Source organism: Canis aureus, chromosome 2 (assembly GCF_053574225.1).
Source record: "Canis aureus isolate CA01 chromosome 2, VMU_Caureus_v.1.0, whole genome shotgun sequence".
Taxonomy (NCBI): domain Eukaryota; kingdom Metazoa; phylum Chordata; class Mammalia; order Carnivora; family Canidae; genus Canis; species Canis aureus.
In genome coordinates this window covers 37,670,249-37,688,689 of record NC_135612.1, presented here as the reverse complement: position 1 = coordinate 37,688,689, position 18,441 = coordinate 37,670,249, and the positions used below count along the sequence as shown (strand labels likewise).

Here is an 18,441-nt window from a genome sequence, read left to right as displayed (position 1 = left end):
ACATACTATATACCACACACATGCTACACACCTATACCACATACCTCGCATATACACCCCACATACATACCTTCCACATACCTTCCACACACATTTACTTTCTCTTATTATATCTCTTATTATATCCACACACATTCACAGTAGCCACACACCCCACATACATACACTAAACACCACACACACACCTATACCATATCCATACACCTACCAACACATTATACACCACATACACCATACCAAATTCACATACAAGTAACCTCCCCACACCACATATATATTATACACCGCATACTTCACATATACACCCCACATACCTATCTCTTACACACACATCCACATACATTCATTCAAGCACCAACCACACTCCCCACATACCACACACACCAGAGCATTTCTGCTGCAGTAAATCCCAGTCTCACACCTTCATTTCACAGTACACTGCAAAGCTGGCCTTGTCTCCTGACTTGTTGCTTACACATTCTTTCTCATTAGCAGATGATAAGCATCCTGTGGGCAGATAGTGTGTTTACAAACCATAGAACCACCACTAGTCAACCAGGTGCCTGGCCCATCTGGTCATAAATGCACGAGTGAGTGATTAAACCCATCAAAGGCAAATACCTCCCAATGTTTGTATGGACTGAAGAAACACAGATTTTCAGTTTTCTGCCTTAAAACTTGTGCTTCCTTGCTACTTCCCCTGTTCCTTCACCCATCCCCCAGCCCAAGCATGCTTTCTGCCACACAGCAGGCCCCTAGGGGACTGAGGCTATGGGATGAGTCTTCCATCATACACACACACTTACATTCTTCTTCCCTAGCCTGTAAGTTGCAATTTCTATTATGAGGGCTGTTTTAGAAAACAATCTCCGGTGGTCATCAGTATACAAGAATATGGTGCTGCAGATTGTTTTGAAGGCTGAGGCTATTTTCAGCTACAAGAAGCAGCACTTCTAAGCTCCAGGCTGCCTGGGTACAGCAGTCCCCTCTGTGCTTCATTCCTGTGTCCCAGCCTCTGTGGCTCCAGGAGCCTGGAAGGACAGGGCATGCTGTGCTGTGGGTGTGGGTGTGGCAGTCTCCCCTACACTGGCAGGAGCCTAAGGGAGCTCCTGGCCTGGGGCAGCCAGCGTGTGCCCTAGGTCTGGTAGAACTTATCTGGGATGCTGTTCTGTTCAAGCAACCAAGCACAAGCAAAAGAAAAAAAGGTGCTTTGGGTGCAAGATTTGAAATAGAGACTTTGGTAATGAAATTACCTTTCTTTTTATTTCATATTTTAATTTTTAATAGCTTTGTTGTACAATTTACATATCATACAATTCACCCATTTCAAGTGCACAGTTCAGTGGTTTTCAGTAAATTCACAGAATTGTACAACCATTACCAAAATCTAGTGTTAGAGCATTTTTTTTTATCACCCCAACAAAATCCCTTTTGATGATCTGCAGTTAAGACCCACCTCACTACCAGCCCCAGGCCACCACTGATTACTTTCTATCGCTAGAGATTCTCCTTCTCTGGCTGTTTTGTAGAAATGGAATAATTCAATTAGGTAGAGTTACATTTTCTTTTCTTTTTTTAAGATGTTATTTATTTATTCATGAGAGACACACAGAGGGAGGCGAAACACAGGCAGAGGAACCTCCCTGCAGGAACCCCGATGCAGGACTCAATCCCAGGACTCCAGATCACAACCTGAGCTGAAGGCAGACACTCAACTGCTGAGCCACCCAGGAGCCCCTAGAGTTACATTTTCTACAAGCATGTGGGTTTGGGGGGATCTAGCCCATTAATGGGAGGGCAGTGTCTGTAGCTTCCCTATGAACATTGGGTGTACATCATATCTACTTAAAGGAACTTGAAAGGACAGGAAAGTTTTTTTAAGTTCCCCGGCTTGGCTGTGGGGCGCGAGGGTTAGTGTTGGCAAGGCTGTTGAATCCCTTCCTCCATTCATTCTTCTTTTTTTTTTTTTTTAATTTAATAGTAGAAATATACAGAGCACTGACCCAGTCCCCAGAAGAGAGGAACCATTAGTTCTTTGTGCCTTCTCCTGCCTTCAGGCCTTTTTCTGGACCTCGTGGAGCCCATGGGCATAAGTTACTGGAGGGGGTTTATCTGTCCTCCTCTCCATAACCTGCCAGAAATTCACCTCCAGCTTGTCTTAGGTTGAAGACACCCTTCTCATTAGAAGCTCCTTGTATCCAAGCACTGTCTTCAACTTAAACCTATCAGTCTTTGTTCTGTTCTTAGTCTAGAATCTACATGAGTTAAAATTATCCTCCACATATATTTCTAGATAACCAAGAGTTTTCTCAATTTTTTAAAAGATTTTATTTATTTATTTGAGAGAGAGAGAGAGCGAGAGAACATGAGCAGGGGAGTGGGGCAGAAGGAGAAGGGGAGGGAGAAGTAGACTCCCACTGAGCAGGAAGCCTGATGTGCAGCTCAAACCCAGGACCCTGGATCATGACCTGAGCTGAAGGCAGATGCTTAATGGACTGAGCCACCCAGGTGCCCCTGTATTTTTTTTCTCAATTTTTTTCCTTCCAACCCTCTCCCCTTTTTTCTCAATTTTTAACCTAAGGAAATGCACACCCAGCTCCTCACTAAACAGAGACACAAACACACACACATACACATACACACATACACACATCCCTTTTATATTCTGCTTCTAAACCCTTTTATATTCTGCTTCTAAACCCTTCATCATTTTTATCAGTTATTCTGGGATTTTTTTTTTTTTACATTCTTTACTTTCTCTTATTAGAGTTTGAAGATGCATGGTATGAGCAAGTTTACAGAATGTCTAATTCTTTGCCCAGAAATCCTTTAGAATAGTCTTCAACAAAACATGGTGGGTATTGTTTTTGAAGTTTAAAAGACAAATGAAGCTTCATCAGAGCTTCCTCTTTAGAGACTTTCCAAAAAAGACCAAGCTTGTTCTGGACAGGTCTGCCTGTAGTTTGGAGGAGGAGGAGGGGCTGAAGGCCTCTGTAGTCACACTCAATCTCAAGGCCCAGGAGCCTACATCTCCTCTTCTTGAAGAGAACACAGGTGAGCCAGAACAATGTGTGCCTGAGGTACTGACCAAAAAGACATACTGAATATCAAAAAAATAATTTATCATTTAACTTGCCTACCCTTTCCAGGAGGAATAGACACTGCATATTATAAACAGCATATGAGGTTAGAAACTCAAGGGATTGCTCTGTATTTATTTACTCATTTTTATTTAAAAATTTCTTCCATCTTTATTGAAATATAGTTGACAAATGAAAATGTGATGAGGTGCACAACATGCTGACTTAATATACATATCCATTGTAAAATGGTTTCCACAATCAAGTTAATAAATACATCCTTTACCTCCCATGGTTGGGTTTTGCTTTGTTTTGTTTTTCATGAGAATGTTCTACTCTCTTAGCACATTTCAAGTATACAGCATTGTTAACTAGAGTCACCATGCTGTACATTAGATCCTCAGAACTTGCTCCTCTTTTAAATGAAAGTCTGTACCCCTTGACCAGCCCCTGTCCACTTCCCCACCTCCCCAGCCCCCTGGCAACTCACTGTTTCTATGAGTTTAGCTTTTTTTTTTTCTTCCAAAATCCACATGTAAGTGAGATCATACAATATTTGTCTTTGGTTTAGTTCACTTATTATAATGCCCTCCAGGTTTATCCATAGTATTGCAAATGGCAGGATTTCCATCTTTTTAAAAGGTTGACTAGCATTCCATTTTGTCTGTGTGTCCGTGTGTGTGTGTGTGTGTGTGTGTGTGATTTGATAATCCTTTTCTTTGTTCATCCATCCATTGATACTTAGCTTGTTTCTGTTCCTTGGCTATTGCAAATAATGCTGCAGTGAATATCATGAACACGGAGGTGCAGATATTTCTTCCAGAGAGTGATGTTGTTTCCTTTGGATATATACCCAGAATTGGGGTCACTGGATCATATAGTAGTTTTATTTTAATTTTTATGGAAATCTCCAAACTTTCAGTTTACATTCCCACCAGCAGTGTAAGACTGCTATGTATTTAAAGCCCAGCTCAGTCCCCTTCCATATCAGTTTTCCAACTGCTTTGTTGCCCACATAGGCATATTCAAGAGCTCCTGCTACATCGATGTGCGCTGGTTCCCCTTTGATGTGCAGCAGTGCAAGCTGAAGTTTGGGTCCTGGTCTTATGGAGGGTGGTCCTTGGATCTGCAGATGCAGGAGGCAGACATCAGTGGCTACATCCCAAATGGAGAATGGGACCTTGTGGGTAAGCCCAGAAAAGACATGAGACTAGCAACCTTGCAGGAAGCCAGTTTTATTCCTGTGCTGGCTTTAAAAGTTAGGGATTTTTCACTCTGCGTTTTAGTGTCAGCATTTATTGATCCCTGCAGCAATCTCTATAATTTACTAAGAGCTATACAATAAGAAACAAAAAACAATTAGAAAACTCAGGGCTTTCCATGAGAAATGTGCAGCTATTTAAACAAGTCATTGCTGGTATAGGTGTCCCTGTACTATTAGAGTCCATTCGATTCCTAAAATCAGGTTGGACAGAAAATTGCAGTTCATGGGAACCTATATTTGATGACTTTAAATAGAAAACAATAATTACATTTATAATAATCTAAAGCTTATAGTGTATTATTATTTATAATCATGGTGTCTTAGTCCCTTCAGGCTGCTATGACAGAGTACCATAGATTGGGTGGCTTATAACAACATAAGTTTATTTATTACAGCTCTGGAGGCTGGGAATCCAACATCAAGGTACTGGCAGATCCAATGTCTGCTGAGGGCCTACTTCCTGGTTCCTGAATGGCTGTCTTCAGTGTCTTCTGGCTATATTCTTATGTAGCAGAAGAGAGTAGGGAGTTCTCTGGGCCTCTTGTAAGGGCAATAATCCCACTGCTCCCCTCAAAGGCTCCATCTCCAAATATCATTGCTGTGGGGGTTAGCATTTCAACATACAAATATTGAGGGGATCACAGATGTTCACTATATACCACATCTAGTTCCAACTCATTAAAAAAATTCCCCCAATTTGCTCCAGGATCATTAAGACATTCCTGAATAACTCTAATAAACCAGAAAGAAAGTTTATTCAAACACTGATTACCCAGGTGTTTTTTGTTTGTTTGTTTTTTAGCATTTAACAAACTCCATGGTTGTTTGTGTGATATACCCATTAAAATAAACAAGCAGGGTAATTTTATTCAGACATGCTTCCTTTCCCCTGCTACTCATGGAGGAATCCCAGGCAAGCGGAGTGAGAAGTTCTATGAGTGCTGCAAAGAGCCCTATCCAGATGTCACCTTCACAGTGACCATTCGCCGCAGGACCCTCTACTATGGCCTCAACCTGCTCATCCCTTGTGTGCTTATCTCTGCGCTAGCCCTCCTTGTCTTCTTGCTCCCTGCAGATTCAGGGGAGAAGATTTCCCTGGGTGAGTGTCCTGATCTTGGGCAGAAGTCTGAGACAGGATGGGAGGGCCTTGATGTGAGGTCAGCTCTGTAGGGATCACTGTGGACAGTGCAGGACATGTCATGGCTTGGGTGCAGAGATGTTACAAAGCCTGCCTGGTGCATCACACACTGACCTCCCAGTGCAGGGCATCTCCCCGAGACTGTGGGCTCCTGATTTAGACTCCATGTTAGATGCCCATGCCCTCTGGAGAATCTGTAGGATTCTTTGATCTTCCACAGAAGATAGGAATGCCCAGGAAGAGACCACTGGGTTTTGTCCTGAGGTACCTTACTTTCTTCTCTCCTGCCACCCCATCCTGTTTCTTGGTGGCAGCTGGCTGGCATTCGTTAGGGACAGGAAACAGTTAGTTTAGTATTAGTTTGCTAATCTGTATATTGCCATACACAGGGTAATTCCTTACAACTATCCAATAGGAAGATAAGAAAACTAATACTTAGAATGGTGAAATTAATTTCTCAACATCTTAAAGAGTTACTAAAGGTCATATTTAGTACATATAGAAATCATCCTCAAACCCATATCTACAGTCACATAGCTCGTAAGCAGCGAAATCAAGACCATAAGTCAGATCTTCAGATTGCATTTTTTTCTCCCTGCTATACATAACTACTTCTCAATCCTAATATAATTAAGAAAATGAGAGATATTTCTGTTAAGTTCAGTAACCGTTTGTGTATTGTTGTTCTAAAGTTCTCGTTCCCAAACTTACCTCCATCTGGGACTCTGGTAAATGATCTGAACAGTCCCCAGAAAAATGGCCATGCCCATAAATACAGATAACCCTGCATTTGGTTTCAGGATGTCACTGACCGCTCCTCCACACCTCTCTAGTTCTTTGAATCTCAGGTTAGGCACAGTTAGATGGAATTGAGCCTTATCATGTCTTCTGTCTCAGGCACTGCTGTGTGTTTATGTTTTAGGGATAACAGTTTTACTCTCTCTTACGGTCTTCATGTTGCTGGTGGCTGAGATCATGCCTGCGACATCTGACTCGGTGCCCTTGATAGGTAAGCAAGTGTCAGGCCTCTCTTGAAGACATAGGCTTAGAGAGTGCCCAGAATTTCCTAGCACAGGCACAGAGCAGAAACCTGTTGTCTATATCCTGGACAGCCACACGCCCAGAGGGAGTGACTTGCTCTAACTGTTCAGAGTGAACCATGGCCTCTGCTCATCTGAGCATATATAAGGGGAGTGCAGGGAGTCCAGATTTGTGGTTTGGCTTGAAGATGCGGAAATGTACCCTTCCTCCCATTGTTCTCCCCTTCACACTTGTTCTGCAGCCAGAGATTTTTTTTCTTTAAGATTTGTTAGAGATTTGTTTCTTTATCTTGAGTTATTGTTTTTCTACAAATCCTTTGTCAGAATGGGAAGGGCTCACATTTTAACTCCTGGCCCTTGTTTCCTGAGATACCTCGATGTCTCTGGATAAAGTTAAAGCTTGTGACGAAATGTAAACAGGACAAATATGTTTTGGCCAAGACAGATATAAAGCATGACCTCCTGCCCAGGGCAGAATGGCCAAAATAGGAGATAGCATCATTTGTGGCTATGCATCTCTCTGGATTAGAATAGGCAAGAATATACAGAGGGGTGCGCAGTGGTCTAGTGGTCAGGATCTGGTACTCTTTACACTACAGCCAGGATTCTGCTCCTGGTCAGGGAACCAGACCCCCAAGCCAGTTTTAAGAATGGGAAGGAAACATTCTAACGGTGGATATTAGATTTAATATGAAAATCACTACTCCAGTTTGGTGATGGAGTTCAGAAAGAAGAACAGAGTTTGTGATTATTTCTGTTGGCCCATGCCACCTGAGGGCCACCCTGTGTGGTTAGTAAGGGAGGGTAGGAGTATGGGAGCCTGTTTATCATACACAGATACCCCTAGGCTTCACAAACTAGGAGGCCAAGGCTCTTTTTTTGTGAGTTCCCTTAATGTGTCATATTTTGGCCAGAGAGAGAGAGACTGTTGGTGTTAAAAGCCTTGGTGGGTGTTCCTATCAGTGGGTCTCACTACCATCCAGGGGGCAAAGAACCATGTTTCAACCTGACGGTCTGAGCCACTCTTCCTATCTTCCAACACAATGCTTTTAATAGAGACTTGCAATGGAAAGCACCTTCTACAGGGCACTTGGCAGGCCCTGCCTTGACTAATGACCCAGTGGGAAAAAGGCATGGTTGATGCTTAGCCCATGTCTAAAAAGATGGGATGCTGTAGGCCTCTGATGTTGTTGAGATTATTTGACCCTGGATACCTCCACGGGTCTTTGTATTAGTCTATTCAGGCTGCTATGATAAAATTTCACAGATGGGATAGCCTACAGAACAGAAATGTATTTGCTTTCAGTTCTGGAGGTTGGAAGTCTAAGATCAAGGTGCCAGCAGGTTTGATATCTTTGGAGGCCTCTCTGCTTGACTTGTAGATGACCACCCTCTTTCTGTGCCATCACATGGTCTTTCCTCTCTGGGTGGATCCCTGGTACTCCTTTCTGTATCCAAATTTCACCTCTTGTAAGGACACAAGTCAGATTGGATCAGAACCCACTCTAAGGACCCCGTTTTAACTTAATCCCCTCTTTAAAGGCTCTGTCCTTAAATACAGTCATATTTTAAGGTACCAGGGGTTAGAGCTTCAACATATGCATTTGAGGAGGCCACAGCTCAACCTATAGCAGTCACAGTTTTGTTCACTCTCCTTCAACTACTTAGAGGTTTCTGGTGCTAACTTGAAGTCTCAAATGTCCATCTCTGGCAGCTTTTCATAGGTACCTCTTGGTTCCCATGGGGGACAGAGAGTTCATTCCTGCCTGGAGAGAAAGAGGCATTCTTAACCAAGTGTGTGGCCATGCACTTAGCCTCCACACCAGGATATTCTCTTCTTAGAGCTCAGCCCCCTGGAGCTGAAAGCCACACTGAAGGTCTAATAATAAAAGTTGCCAATCAAAGAATGTCTTCCTTTTTCTAGGCTTTCTTCTACATCCTTGGCTCATATAATTTCTCATTCCTGCACCAGCCCTGCAAGGAAGGCATTGCCATCTCTGTTATGCTGGTGAAGAATTGAGGCCCAGACAGCCCAAGTAGCCTGTCTAAACTCATAGATGGGGATCCCTGGGTGGCGCAGCGGTTTGGCGCCTGCCTTTGGCCCAGGGCGTGATCCTGGAGACCCGGGATCGAATCCCACATCGGGCTCCCGGTGCATGGAGCCTGCTTCTCCCTCTGCCTGTCTCTGCCTCTCTCTCCTTCTCTCTCTGTGCTATCATAAATAAATAAAAATTAAAAAAAAAATAAATAAACTCATAGATGTCTAAACTCATGGGTGGGGTAGTGGGTTAGGGGAGAGCTGTTTCAGATGCTCAATGCTGCTTCTCACCTGGGCCAAGGGGGAAAAATGCATCCTTACCCATCAGAGCTGAAACTTCTCAGCCACGAAAGTCACTTTCACATCTTCCTCAGACAACTAACATCTCCTCCTAGCTCTTATTAGATGGGACCAGACTCACTTTCCAGAGTAATTAGGTATCCCTCTGGTGATGCCCAGGTGTGCCCTTTCCACATCACTGCCTCCAGCATGTTCCTGGCTTACAGTTATCATGATGAGGACCACACCCTCACTACCCCAGTGTTTTCAGTTCCCATAACTGTCCACACTTTTCTCCTGGGAATAAACTTGTCAGAATCCTATGAGGCACTGTTAACCCTCACTGAAGGAGGAGGCCGACAGAGTTCACAAGAGGGTAGTGAGCTAGGCCAGGCCGCTTGTGTGGATGGGAAAGTGGGTCTCCTTGCTCTAGGACAGCTTCTCCTTGCTGGGAATGTTGGCGGGGGGGGGGGGGGTCTGCAGGCCTAGAGGTGGCCTTACCTTGCTCTAGGCTTTGCCACTGAGTCCCAGGCAGGCAGGCAGAGACTGGTGTTGGGCTCTGCCTGCCACACTGTGATGCTTGTGCCATGGAGGCCCCATGTCTCACCCTGTGTCTCTTGTCTCTGCAGCCCAGTACTTTGCCAGCACCATGATCATCGTGGGCCTCTCCGTGGTCGTGACAGTGATTGTGCTGCAGTATCACCACCATGACCCTGACGGTGGCAAGATGCCCAAGTGGGTCCGTTCCTCTGCCCTTCACCACAGGAAGTCAGGGGCCATCCCCAGGGGAGGCTCCATGGATGAATTGTCTATTTTAAAAACCCACAAACAGCTAGGTGTTCCTAAACAAAGAGCAGTACTTCCCATACCTCCTCACTTCTCTGCATCATTGCATTATCTCTGTATAGAGGATAGTTATGATGAGCATGCTTTTAGGGGTCCATGGCACTGTTCTTGTAATCTGATGTTCCAGAACAGGGTTCACATACTGACCACTCTGTATATTTTGCTACCATAGTGTTTATAAAACTACTTTTTGCATATACACTGTGGAGAACTGTGCAGTGGTTGAAAGCAACAGACGACATAAGCACTCATCCATGTGGTTGGATCTTCTAAACAGAACGAGGAGTGAAAAGGGTAAGGGAGAGTGAGCCATGTAATAATACATGTAGTCAATTCACGTAGGAATGTCATCTTACCACAGGCCTATAAAATAAAGGTTAGTGGTTACCGGTGGGGAAGAGGGATAGGATAAAAGCAAAAGGATGAAAAATAAACAATTGAACCTAACAGCCTGTTGTGTCAGCCCAGGGAACACCACACACCTTCCCAGCATCTGCTTAGCACCATGCACTGGGATGTGGGTGGATGCTTATCCAACCACATACTGTGCTCCTTTGGAGTCCAGTACCTGAAGCTGTATGCCTATCCTCATCTGAGACTCGGGAAACCTTGATTAGGGTCAAACATGGCCTGGGCTTTCCTCACCTCAGCATACTGGGACCCCTTACCCAAGGCAGGGGAGGGATGCTTCCCACCCCTGATTCTTACTTGGGCCCTGCAAACTTTCTGGTCTTCTTGCCCAGAGAGCATGGCCTAGGGATGGTAGGAGCTAAAGGAGCCCTCTTGTGTCAAAACAAGCCTGTTTGCTTTGGAGACTTACAACCTTGCATCCAAGTTCAGAAGGGAGTATAAGACTCACCAACGTGCTACATGCAGGTGCAAGGAGTAAGGTGCATTTTATAACCTCCAGGAACAGGGAGTGCCCAGGCCTTCTAAAAATATTCATTATGCAACAATTTATAGTCACCAAAAAGTGAATTTAGGAAAGATCCAAATAAAAAAAATGACCTTACCAAGTTACTGTGTTCTCTTGGGTTCTTTTCCACAGCAAATGCTTACACTTAAAAAGGACTTTCTCTCAAAGCTCATTGCATCAGCAGTGGAGTGAGCTCTCAGAAATGGTGCTATCTCCCACACATGTCACATCACTGCAGTCTGTGGGCTTGTTTTGAGCCCCCCATTAAAAGCTGGGACACTTTGGCAGACATTCACCTACAATGTCATCTGACTTTTATAACCCTGACACACTTTCTGTCTACCCTGCTTCCATTTGAAATAGATAATACATTGACATGTTTCAAAAGTCAAAATAAAAGTAAATTACAGGAAAGGAAATCCTGCTCTCACTCCTGCCCCTCACTGTGCTTCCAACACTAATACTGATAGTCATTTTAAGTAATTTCTTCATTATCCTTCAAATGTTTGTTTATGCAAGTGTAAAACTAACACCACATATTATTATTTATGTTTAAGACATGAAGACACAAAACCATATTTAATGGCCTGATAATACTTTACTGTCCAGAAAAAAATCTTAATTAAAAGCATATCCTAATTTTTCACCGATCAGCACAGGCGTGTATTAAAACCAATGGCTACAAATGAAATATGAAGCTTGTACTGCTCATTTTCAATCTATGGAGCCAACTGCATTTTTCTTTCTTTCTATGTGTATTGGAAACATAAACAACCTCCAAAGGACTTTTATTATGATGTGTTTCTATGAAGAAGATACTGCTGGTGCCTGGCTTTATGTGACATTTACGCAGCTAACCACAAAACCATAACCTAACAGAAGAGGTCATGAGCAGTTTGATAAGTGCCAAGAGGATCATTTCATCTCTTGAGATGCTGTAGCCTTGAAAGCTAATGATTCAGGCCATGGAATAGACTTGGTAGTGTGGATCACATTAGCTTGAAATGTGCTCCAGGGTATGCACAGACCCTTTCCCCCAATACACACACACACTCCATGTGTACAGCTACCCCTGGGTTAAGACGCACTCATTGCCCAACGTATTCCTTTGAGCTCTGGTCCAATCTTCCAGTGCCTTTGAAGTGGGGCATGGGCTAGAGTCACAGGAGTTTTGAAGAACACTTCATAGACTCTTTAAATGAGCTGTGGCAGCCTAAAGATATAGGTGACTTGCTTACAATAAGACCTTGAGCCAATTTATTACGGTTTTTGAAGCCTCAGTTTCTTTATCTGTAAAATGGGTGGAGGCATTATACTTACTCATATACTCATTATACTCAGAGCCCCTGAGAGGCCCAAGTGAGATGGCATGTATTCTGAGACTCCTGTGGAAGGCCAGACTGACCTTTGGATTCATGTGAGGCCATGTGTTTGTTCCTGTTCCTTACTGATCATGGAAAATCCTCCTGGGTACGCAGACAGGCTTTTCCAGGCTCTGGAGGTTTGTCCATAGGGTGTAGGCAACATATATATAGAATGCTATCTGCTGTGAACAAAGGGTTATCTTTTAAAAAAAAATTAAATTCAATTAGCCAACATACAGTACATCATTAGTTTCAGATGTAGAGTTCAGTAATTCATCAGTTGCCTAGAACACCCAGTGCTCATCACATCATGTGCCCTCCTTAATGCCCATCACCCAGTTCTCTTTACAGCTGCAGTGAACTTGCTCTTTCGCCTTCTTTTCATTGCTTGTCTCCAGACTGGTCTACTGCAGTTATCTCTGATAAGATGCCATTAAAAAGTGCTACAGACATGAACTTCACAACTTACTGCCTGTACTTGCAGGTGGGAAACATATTTGTTGTGTTGCTCATGGAATTCACCCACAATCATAAATCAAAATTAAAACCATTATCTGGGTAATCTCAGGGAAAGGGCACACTTTTCATATACTTGTCTAAATAAGCTTGCAAATTTTTTTTTTGACCTGGATCATGGCCTCACATGGCTCTTTCTTTTCATTAGAGGGAAAAATAAGAAATCTCAGTGATTTCTCTCCAGTGTCTTCTATGCAAGTAGGCAATGTATGTTGATAAAGCACTTCAAACCGGAGATTGGCAAACTGTGGCCCCAGCAGTGATATGCAGCCTGCGAGCTGCTTTTGCAAATAAAATGTTACCAGAAAAAAGCCACGCTTGCTTCTTCACATGTTTTCATGACTAATTTGTACTTTATTAGTGGAACTAAGTAGTTGCATAAGAGGCCTTATGGACTTTATTATGTGGTCCATAAGTCTGCCAGCTCCTGCTTTATATTTTTCCAAGTACTTTCCCGCATATCATCTTAGTCTCCACTGCAGCCTAATGAATCAGGCTGAAGGTTCCCAAACTTCCCTGGTTCACAGCACCTTCAGTGTCTCAAGGATTTTTTTCATAGCCCCTAAGGCAAAAGAAATACCTAATGGCTTTCTTTATTACATTAGTCAAAACGACTTAATAAGTACTTATGACTGGCCACTTGGCACCTGTTGGTACAGCACACGCACCCTCATTTTCTGTTCCACATTGACATTCTTGGCACTTGCTTTTGTTTTGTTTTTTAAATATTGATTTATTTATTTATGATAGACATGGGGGGGGGCAGAGACACAGGAGGAGGGAGAAATAGGCTCCATGCCGGGAGCCCGATGTGGGACTCGATCCCGGGACTCCAGGATTGCGCCCTGGGCCAAAGGCAGGCACTAAACCGCTGACCCACCCAGGGATCCCCTGGCACTTGCTTTTGATCAGGACAACAAAAACCTGCTTTGCAATGATATGCTATCATTGCAAGGGACCTGATGTTATAGTTTGAACTGCCCCAGCTAGGGGATCATGCAGCATCTGATAGGTATCATAGGGTTGCCCTTGAAACAATTTTAAATCTCCAGGGGTGTGCCCCTATAAGAGTGCCATGACATACCAGGGTACCTCACTGGCACTTAGGTATGATGGACGCTAGTTACAGATGAGGAAAGACTAGAAAGAGAAAGTGACTTGTCTTGTTCACACAGCTCAGGCAGGGCTCTTTCTGCAAGCTAGCCCTCTCCTCCGACATGCCTGTCTGCCCTGAGACTACAGCCTGTCTGCCACTGAGAATTCAGCTCATCTGTAGGATGACTTCCTGCGTTGATTTACTCTAGGCTCACATGTGACTCAACCATTGTAAGGCATTGATTGGCACTGCTTGCCTGTGTAGGCTCACCTGGGAAGTGGTGGGGGCCTGTCACTCCCAGGATCCACCTAGTAGGGCTGGGATCAGGATCAGCTGATGCTCACTTCCTGTCCACCCCTAACTGCCCTGTTGTCTCCCCAGACCAGAGTCATCCTTCTGAACTGGTGCGCATGGTTCCTGCGCATGAAGAGGCCGGGGGAAGACAAGGTGCGGCCAGCCTGCCAGCATAAGCAGCGCCGCTGCAGCCTGGCCAGTGTGGAGATGAGTGCAGTGGCAGGGCCGCCTACCACCAATGGCAACCTGCTCTACATCGGCTTCCGTGGCCTGGATGGTGTGCACTGTGCCCCCACCCCCGACTCCGGTGTCGTGTGTGGCCGCATGGCCTGCTCCCCCACGCACGACGAGCACCTCCTGCATGGCGGGCAGCCCTCGGAGGGAGACCCGGATCTGGTCAAGATCCTAGAGGAGATCCGATACATCGCCAACCGCTTCCGCTGCCAGGACGAGAGTGATGCCATCTGCAGTGAGTGGAAGTTCGCGGCCTGCGTGGTGGACCGCCTGTGTCTCATGGCCTTTTCTGTCTTCACCATCATCTGCACCATCGGCATCCTGATGTCAGCTCCAAACTTCGTCGAGGCAGTATCCAAAGACTTTGCTTAACCTGGTCCTGATCCCCAGCATGTAGGAAAAGCACAGACAGGCGATGCAGTTGGCTTGGGGAGAATTTGGGGTGCTAATCCCACAGCCACACTAGACGTGAGGATGCTGATTTACCCGTTGCGCTTGCTGCTAGTCATGTTAATTAGAATTACCTTGTTATTTTCAGTAATAGGATCTCAGCACGCTTTTTTTTTAATCCTCTCAGATGGTCTACTTGATATTCTTGGGACGTCCATGGGGTCACCAGCACCACCGAGAGGTCATTTTTCCCATTTTCCAAAGTCTGGTGAGCCCTTCAGAGAAGTCCGGTTGGCTCAGGACTGCCAGGGGAGACCTGTACAGTTGGTTGCATGCCTGCATGTCACTTGCCAAGAGAGTCTACATGAAAATTCAGCATATGCTTTTGCCTGTTTATAAACCTAGATTGAAAGTAGTAATAGTAATAAACCACACTCACTAGATTCATTCAAATAATTGGTAAAAGGAAACAAAACTAAAACTTAAAACCTGTTGTTTTTTTCTGCAATTCAGATTTTGTTTTCCTCTACCAGACATGGCAGACAGAAACAATTTTACACTGTTCCTACATTTTAAGAGAGAGAGATAGTTGGCCTTGGACATTGTGCTTTTACCAGCCTGATTTCTGCCAACCTACCCTGTGGGGGGAATCATGGAGGACACAGATATGTGTTGATTCTGAACTAGGACCAGCTCTGGGCAAGTCAGAGGGATTTCTGAGATCCCAGGTGACTTCCACACTTCCTGTGCTACCCTCAGACACTGGGGAATTGACTTCGCTCTATTCTGAAAAACCCAAAGGACAAATAGAGTTCTATTAGAATTATCAGCCCAATGTAATAGCTAAAGTTAAATTAAATCAGCTATATGTTTTGTTTTGTTTTAATAATTTATTAGATGCTTCTCATGTACTAGAGTTGATTAGTCTTAGAATAAATGTGTGGGTACATACAAATGCACAACATAAAGTGAAAGTATGCTATGCTTTTCTTTATGTATCAAGGCCAGGGGGCAGAGTCTGGGACCTCTTCTGGTTCCTTGTATGACAGGAACTGGGAAGGAGATGATGTGGCCAGTGGTTTCCTGGATGAAATGCCAGTGGAAGGCAGCAGGAGGGGCTGGCAGGCTGTACAACCAGTAACTCAGTCTCTTGCATTTAGGGATCTGCTTTCCCACAGCTCAACTACCCCAGCTTTAGCCAAGAAAGATGGCTTGAACAGGTAGATTCATTGGAGATAAGCATTTTGAAAGCAAGGGAAAATTTAATTTTTTTTATTTTTTAATAAATTTATTTTTATTGGTGTTCAATTTGTCAACATACAAAATAACACCCGGTGCTCATCCCGTCAAGTGCCCCCTCAGTGCCCGCCACCCAGTCACCCCCACCCCCCGCCCACCTCCCCTTCCACCACCCCTAGTTCGCTTCCCAGAGCTAGGAGTCTTTCATGTTCTGTCCCCCTTTCTGATATTTTAAACCCATATGGTGACACAGTTCTCCACTTACATTATCTAGCTGATACTGATCACTCTGCCTCTTCCCAGTCTTCTTATTTTTTAATGAGATTAGAGGGAGACACAACAAAATCTCTCCTGTTCTGTTGTTTCATCTAGTAACAGATCAGAGCTCGAAACTACAGAAGGCTTGGAGCTCTTGGGGTTCCTTAATTTGCTTCTAACCCCTGAGATCGGTATATTATGAGGGAGATTAGATTTTCAGAGCAAAAAAATTGCATACCTTTCTCCAGCCATTTATTTCACTCATTTCTGGGTAATGCACATGGATTTGTTTGTGACAAATACCCACCATTTGCTTCAACGTGGATGAAACTGGAGGGTATTATGCTGAGTGAAATAAGTCAATCGGAGAAGATTTGTTTGCACTGAGGAGAAAGGAGGCTTGTGCATGCTGTGTGTGTGTGGGTGGGGGCACTTAAGCACTGAGTGTGCAGTAAAGTGTTTAAAACCTTGTTTACGACAAGAAGGCTGATAAGTTAGGGCATTCTAGCATCATGCCCTTTGGAGCGGGGTTGTCCTCAGAGTTCACCCATTCTACATGGGACAGATGAACAATGCACAGTCTTTTTTCTCTTTTCTGTCTATTGTAGACACAGGTAGAAGTGTTTTGATAAAAAGAGAATGCTTCATTTCTTATTACTACTGCAAAATGAATCCCTACAACATTTTTTCTTGAAAAAAAAACCTTTTTGATTTTGTATTTTATACAGAAAAATATTTTAAAAAGCAAACAAAAGTAGTTTATATGTTGACCACTCAAATAATACTCTGCCATTTAAAAAAATAATAATAAGGAGAAGATGCACATGTAATAAGAAAAGTGTTAATGGCTACAGGGGCTACCAGTGAAAGAGCTTCTGGGGACTGGGGGGCATTTCCAGAAAGGAAGAAAAAGAAAAGGAGGAGGCCAGAAGGGGGAGAAAGGGAACATGAAGAGAGACTCCTTTACTACAGCTCACGCTATGCACAGCTCTCTACATTTTGCTTTCTACACTTAGTGTTTTATCCTTCCATAACAACATATAAAGATCTACCTCATTCTTCTTAATAGCTGCTTACCATTCCATTGTCTTGGTGCACATAATTTCTTTGGTTAGTCTATTAATTAACATATAGAGTATTTCCAGTTTTTATTTTTATATACAAATCTGTAATTAGCATCCTTGATTTATATCTTAGCATACTTTTATGACCATATCTTGGTATAAATTCTAAGGTGGAAGTAGAATTGCTGGATTTAAGGCTATGTGCATTTAATGTTTTGGTAGATATTGCCAGATTACCCTCCAAATACTGATCAATGGATATACCTACAAAAGTATAATGAAAAGGCCAATTACTCAACTTTCTCAGTACTGGGTATTATCAAACTTAATTTTTTTCCCAATCTGGTGAAAAATTATATTGCAGTGTTATTCTGATTTAGTTCATTTTATTATGAATGAATATCTTTCAGATATATTTTAGAAATTTCAGTTTTTGTAAATGTATGTCTTTTACATAATTTTGGATTATTTGGCTTTTTCTTAATAAATTTGCCTGTGTACTTTGGAAATTTTCTTATATCTTGAAAATATTCCAATTTGTTTAGAAAATATTTTTATTTATTTATCTTTTGATGTTATTTATTGATTTGGTTATTTCTTAGCATATAGAAAGTTTAAAGTTTTATGTTGTCAATTTATCCATATTTGCCTTGGTAGATCCTGGGATTTGTTTCCAGTTTTAAAAGGCCTTCTCCATTCTAAGGTTATAAATAAATGTACTCATATTTTCTTCTAAATTCTTATGGTTTCACTTGTTTACATCTTTTAACTCCTTGGAATTCATTTACTGCAGAAAATGGCAAAAATGCATCTTTTTTTCCTCTCCAAATGGTTAGTCAGTTGTGCCAAAAAGTATGTAATAGTGTATCCCTGTAATACAGTTAATCATTTCCCCATTTTTTTCAAAATGCCACCTAGTTTGTAAACTAAATCCCTATAAGTGTTTTAGGGCTATTTCTAATTAATTTGTCTCTCTGTAAATGCCTTTAGTTTCTGAAGCCTTGTTCAGGGTAATATCAAATTTTCATATGAATATCAATATTTTCAACTCAACCATCCCCTCAACACTTCTTGCCTCATCCTTCCACTTTTTCTCTCTCCGTCTCTCATACACATTTTTTAATTTAAACAAATTATTTTAGATTTGTGTGGAATCAGAAAACATGCCGAATAGCCAGGGGAATTTTAAAAAAGAAAACCATAGCTGAGGGCATCACAATGCCAGATTTCAGGTTGTACTACAAAGCTGTGGTCATCAAGACAGTGTGGTACTGGCACAAAAACAGACACATAGATCAATGGAACAGAATAGAGAATCCAGGAGTGGACCCTGAACTTTATGGTCAACTAATACTCGATAAAGGAGGAAAGACTATCCACTGGAA

General features: G+C 43.0%; 1 protein-coding gene across 9 annotated transcripts in view; it reads left to right on the top strand.

The window, feature by feature from the left end:
- The window catches only part of CHRNA7 (cholinergic receptor nicotinic alpha 7 subunit), a 135,674-nt gene extending 117,881 nt beyond the window's left edge, over window positions 1-17,793 (top strand). For 5 of the 9 annotated variants that reach the window (XM_077868780.1, XM_077868746.1, XM_077868737.1 and 2 more), the window contains 5 exons: window positions 4,100-4,267; window positions 5,147-5,443; window positions 6,405-6,491; window positions 9,469-9,578; window positions 13,959-17,793. In XM_077868780.1, the coding sequence (XP_077724906.1) occupies window positions 4,100-4,267; window positions 5,147-5,443; window positions 6,405-6,491; window positions 9,469-9,578; window positions 13,959-14,477 (1,181 nt within the window). In that variant the 3' untranslated portion in view covers window positions 14,478-17,793. Of the gene's footprint in view, window positions 1-4,099; window positions 4,268-5,146; window positions 5,444-6,404; window positions 6,492-9,468; window positions 10,702-13,958 lie in introns of those variants that run through there. The other 4 variants (XM_077868751.1, XM_077868791.1, XM_077868757.1 and 1 more) reach the window with 4 other exon arrangements.
- Window positions 17,794-18,441: the final 648 nt, after the last annotated feature.